General features: G+C 31.3%; 1 protein-coding gene across 1 annotated transcript; it reads left to right on the plus strand.

Moving 5' to 3' along the window:
• Positions 1-6: 6 nt before the first annotated feature.
• Positions 7-5,902, plus strand: LOC119664872 (baculoviral IAP repeat-containing protein 6-like; the record flags this gene model as incomplete). Its single annotated transcript, XM_038074235.1, has 12 exons — positions 7-287; positions 354-986; positions 1,056-1,944; positions 2,138-2,370; positions 2,766-2,984; positions 3,053-3,464; positions 3,678-3,938; positions 3,991-4,157; positions 4,229-4,473; positions 4,530-4,629; positions 4,696-5,645; positions 5,705-5,902. Coding segments are annotated over exons 1-12 (4,572 nt in total), but the record flags the coding sequence as incomplete, so codon positions are not given.
• Positions 5,903-6,233: the final 331 nt, after the last annotated feature.

A 6,233-nucleotide genomic window follows, 5' to 3' on the forward strand; every position in this document is an offset into this window, starting at 1 on the left:
CGCGCAACGTAAAATTAATGCTATGCATGCCACACAAATTAGTAACAATGGAGTTGCGAGCACACCTGGTGCACAACAATGTATATCTTCATCATCTTTGAGAGTGGGCGTTGTTGGATCTAAAATTGTACTAGGCATAAGTATTCAAAAAAGCACGGGCGAGCATGCCTTGCGTATGGTTGTTCTCAATATTGTAGAATGTGATCGAATAAATGAGAATACTGAAGGAAGTAGTACAAGTAGTGTGGCCGTTAGTCAACCGAAAACATCAAACACAAGCAGTGACGGTAAGTAATAATATCTTTTATTTACATTTTTCACCCTAAAACCCTATCTGCTTGTATTATTTAAAGGAGATGACACTGTTAACGAACAATTACCACTCAAATATGAACAACAAGACGATGACAGCAAAACAGTTAGCGCTAATTTTGAAAAGTATGCGGATGGTTTCGATAGCAATGGGTTTGTTTCTGCCCTTAGTATTATGAATACCGATGGAACTGAAGATAAGTCGAATGCAATGGCCTTGACTGATTTGATTAATACTGAGTTATCACATATGCAAACGGATTTGATAATTGTAAATCCATTTGATGCTAAAATGAATACAGGACCTTCAATAGATATGGATATGGACGCAAATTATTTTAAAGAAAATTTATTAGCTGCCGCTCAAATGAAGAAAAATCAGAATATCACAATGAATGGCTACATGAATAACAACAATAATGTTAGTACCATTTCAAAAGCTCCACCGTGTGAGGACATTGAATGCGTATTTGAGAGTTGCACAAGCGTTAAACGTATGAACACTTTTAGTGATGATTTCGAAAATGAAATCGTTGAAATAAGTGAAATCTTACCAATAAATAGTGATTGCAATCAACTACTGGTTAAATTGCAAAAAACTAAACTTCCTTCCAAAGTAGAACAAAAACTTATAATGGCAACAACAGAGGATGTAGAATATGAGCAGTTAGTTGGTAAGTAGAGTCTAATACCAATATGATTGTTACAAATATGTAATAATGTAAAAATAATTATTTTTTTAGATTCTTCCGATTTTAATGGTAACGATTTAGTTGCTCAATTGTTGTTATTCGATTATGTTGATGGTGTAATATCGAATGAATATACGTTAGCAGTCACATTTAATCGGAAAAAGCAACCAAAACAGCTTTGCATATTACCTAATTTCCAACTTGTCGTGGAAAATGAGGAAACAAACTCCGAAGTTGGAAGAAAGGTGCAGTATGGAGCATTATGCGTGGTTTGTAATGATGGTACAATTAAAGTTTATTCATTAACGGATTTTAAACATATTACTGATATACAAGTCAATGGAGAAGCTTTTACTTCTATTGCTTATTGTCGTACACTAGATCGTTTATGTGGTTGCACAAGTAAGGGCTCGCTTATTTTTTATTCTTTTAACGATGCAGATAATGAATCTGGAGATGAAATGCTTGAAATGGATGATGAGTCAAATGTTTGTGTTAAATCCACTAATAATTTAGAAATAACGGTGACAGATGGTGGAAATGAAAACGTTACCAACACATCTAATATTGACATTAATGACTTAGCAGTTTATAAGAATGGACTTAATTCTGGTAAATTACCATTACCATGTATACCGCAAGGAGTATTAGGAGTTGACTGCAGTGCAACAAATATTTTGACTCTAACACATCAGTCTCCATCTCCTACGCCACTAACTGCAGCGAATTGCATAGCTTTTAAAAGTTCTTTATTAATAGAGGATTTACGTACTTTATATGATCTTACAAAATTTGATGACAAATTAAGTGCTTATACAGCTGAAGTGCCAAGCTGTTGGAATGATATGGTACAGGCACAAAAACAAAGAAAACAACCGCAGTATTTACGCAATGGAGATGATACCCAACATGTTAAAACATGGCGTCTACATAATGATGCGTATGTATATATTTATATCTAATACTGTTTTTACACATATAATTTCTGAACCTAATTAACACATTTTTATTTGGATTTTGTATGAAAAATGGCAATCATAGCTGACGTTACATTGTTATTCTTTTTAATAAAAACTTTTTTTATACTCAAGTTTTGAAAATATAATATGTGAATTAAATTTTAATGTTTGTAGTACTACTTGGGACGAACATACGATTGAGTTGAATCTAAATCAGCCGGTTCAACTAGGCCACATTGACTTGAAATTCACATTATTCCAGCAATGTCATAATCCTGCAGCTATACAAGTGACTTTGCTCAAGCAGAATACAAGTGGATTTGGTTATCGTATGAAAGGACCGAATGCTTGTTATCAGGAATGTAACACGAAAAATTATGATGATTTTATACCAAGTACTGCTGATGGTAACTATAATTTAGAAATAGAATATTTTAGAATATTATAGAATAGAATATTATAAAAATAGAATATATTTTAAAATCAATCTTAAAGTCAGTATTTGATTATAAACAATTATCAAAAATAATATAAAGAGCATATAAATAGTATAAATTTAACATTAATTAAAAATAATTTAAAGAGTATATCTCTTACTTAATATAAAATATTTAAATTTTTCTGAAATACTAATAGTTTAGTATTAATTGTTTCTAGATCATTTTCAAAGTCAGTAATTAAATGTAAAGAATATGCCGAGTATATCTCTGTCTAAAATAATATATTTAAACTTTTTTAAATAACTAGCTGATTGATTTGTATATTAAATAAAAAATTTTTTTTAATTAATTATATTTTCCAGTTAATGAAAATCCAGTATTAACTGATGAATACTTGCAAACCTACAATGCCGAAATATTGGTCGGTCCCATTGAACTTTCCTCATGTATTGACCTGTGCGATCAGGGTGGTGTAATGACATTAACCTCACCGAAACTATTTAAAACTCGTACACGAAACTTTTTATTGCATTTACGAACTATGTCAGATCAAAGTAAGGATGGTCAAGCTAAAACACGTGGTAATAATTAAAAAATATTTTAATTAAATATACATAATAAATATACTGCTATTATTGTTTGTTTATAGGATGCGATTGGTTACACGAAATATCTATATCTGTACGTGGTGTAAAGACAATAAATATACCTAATGAACGTACACAACGAATTGCAATGCTTGAAAGTAAACTGCTATTAGAGAATTTATTTTTGATTATAAGTTCTACTGAAACTTCGAGGCTAGAAAAAAATCTTGCTTTAGATATATTGATATGGATTTGTTTTATACGCTTGAATCGTTATCGTTCCTCGAAGTCTGAAAGTATGAAAGCACAGTTGAATAAAAATGTGCAACATTATAATGTGGATCTTGTAGCACAACAAATTGAATGTATTTCTATAGCTGAAAAGTACATACACAGTATCATTCGTAACTGTATCATTCATAGCGATCGTTCGATCGCTCACAAATGTGTGAAAGTAATAATTATATTAACAGAGTAAGTATATTATAATATTACTTATCGTAAAAAAATAAGAACTCATAAAATTTTGTTGCACACTGCAGAGACAGTCTTTCTGTATATGTATATATATATATATGTGTTATTATATATTTTACATCGCCTAACGGCACAAAAATCATACTATAAATGAAGTGTTAATCAATTGTAAGGATGTAAAACATTTAAATTTGTATTTTTGATTTTCAGTGGGATAGGTAACATGCCTAGTGAACTTCAGAATGAACTTAATTTGAGCGTTGCTGTTAAAACGGCTATATCATCCACATTCAAGGAGTTGCCACTTTCAAAACATGCGAGTGTTGTACATTGGTTTACAACATTGGTTTGTGCCACATCTACTGCTGATTCGCATAACGAAATTTCTGAATTATGCATAAAGTTGTTAACCAAGATATCTGCAGAAATTTCGCAGCGTTGGGATCCGTATGGTGCATTACTAGGAACCAGGTAAGTTATATATGAAATTGGTTTTTCAAATTTATAACATTATTTATAACAGATTTGGCATGTATGGTTTTCCATTTGAGCCCGAAATTTTCGATTATGAGTTACCAAGCATGAACAAGAATACCGCACCAATTCCTTCAACCTTTTTAAGCATCATGCGACAAAATGCAGGTGCAATGCAAACAGCTGGTATGGATATTAAAAAGCTCTGTTCAATTGGTATTTATATATAGTTTAAAAAATTTTATGAATATATATTAATATATATATATTTAAAATAAACAAAATAGATAGCGTAGATTTTCGAACATTCCCACATTTGATAAAATGTAAAAGTGTGAGCAACCAATTGCGAGGCTTATTAGAGGTAGAACAGTTGCATTTTTCTTGTGCTGCAACATCTGAAGCTACTCGCATAGATAATTTGGATTCAATTTCAACTGGCAATGGGTCGAGTATAAATGTGGAAGATATTATTATGGGACCAATGCAATCTGTTTCCGTAGATGTTTTAAAGGATCCCGATATTGATAAGGTATACAAAACATAGATTATATGAAATGATCAACTGTTAGTTGTTTTTCTTTAAAGATACACGACATTGTTAATAATGTCCAAAATATTATTGTTGATAAACATCTTAAATTAAAGAAACCCAAAGAAGTTGAACAAAAAGCCAATGGCGTTTCTCGTAAGTTCATTTAATAAAAAAAAGTAATTAAAAAGTACTCCTTATTGATAAAATTTTTTTATTTAGACTTTGAGCATTTGCCGCATTTATCATCGAAATACAATTCTATGTTGCCAAAATTCAAAGCAATTTGCAAATACATTGAGCTATGTGATGACACAACTAAAAATTCCGCTAGCAATAAAGCGGAACTTTTTAAAGAAAAAGCAATATCAGCCCAAGCAAAATTATCAGCTTTGGAGGATGCCCTCACAAAGTTAGATGAAACTCAAACAACAGTTAAAGATGTGCTTAAAATGCATAATAATAATGGAGAACAACGCATAACGCAAAAACAAAGTGCACAACTACCTCATGTGAACAAGGAAAATATTACAACTAATGTCTTCTCTTGGCATAAATTGCTTTTGCCTCCGCCGAAACAAATGATTGTTATCGATCGTATGCACTCTGGCGCTCGCCGTTTTGTTGTGCTAGACTTCGGCGCGCATATCCTATTAACCGACTTAGTAATACCAGCTTGTGATGAGCTCGCATCGCTACACATAGATATTTGGTGTTTTGATGAAGAAACTGACAGTGTGCGTTTGACAGTAACACATGATATCGGCACTAAGACATTAGTTTTGACTGATTTACAACCACCGCCAATATGTCGTTTCATGAAAATCACCATTATTGGTCGCATTGGCATGTCATCCACAAAATGTAAGATACCGATAGGTTCATTTTATGGTCATACTGTTGTGTTAGATAGTGATTGCTATGGTGATACAGTATTGAAGAAAGTTACGCGCCAACCACAAAATTTACAAGCTCAAATAAAGGCATTGACTTCTTTGTATGAAGATGTACACTGTCGTTATAGCTTAGCGAGTTGTAAATTATTGGAACTGTTATCACCTGTGCTAAATTGCGAAATATCAAATGTTGCTCACATGCAGGCTTTTATTAATAAGCAGCATGAGACAGAGGCAAATGTGGTGGATAATTTAAAAATCATTAATTTGTACGAAGTAAGTAAATGAAATACAAATATTTTTATAATTTTTATTAATGATTTTAATCCCAACAGGAATGTATTATGTTACAACATCAAATTAATGTTATACGTAATGTTATCAATCGTTTCGACACTTCCTTGTCAAAAGTCAATCCAATAATGACTGCACGTGACGATATATTACAATTAACATCACGAGATAAATTGCGTGTTCTGAGCCAAAGCCTAGTAGAAATATTATTGCATTTTTCTATTGAATTTGGATTTAAGGTAAAACGAATAAAGCTTTACACGCTCAATTATAAACAACACGTAGTAAAAAAAAATGCCTCGCGAATTTATATATTTGGTACAATTTTAAATGAATACAGATGTAATTCACATGTTTACCCAGATGTATTTGCATTGTAATTCGTTTCATATTTCGTTGAGTTAGCAACTATTATATCCATATGTTATTATTCTTATTCATAAAATTTATCTATAATGCCTTACAAATTTGAAATGGTTTTTAGTGAATAAGTAAATGAAAAATTAAAACACGAAGTGTATAATTTTTAATATTTTTTATTTAGTAATGCCGAAGTTTTTTTGACTTCTT

The sequence above is a fragment of the Teleopsis dalmanni genome, unplaced genomic scaffold (assembly GCF_002237135.1).
Source record: "Teleopsis dalmanni isolate 2A unplaced genomic scaffold, ASM223713v2 unscaffolded_contig_2812, whole genome shotgun sequence".
Taxonomy (NCBI): Eukaryota; Metazoa; Arthropoda; class Insecta; order Diptera; family Diopsidae; genus Teleopsis; species Teleopsis dalmanni.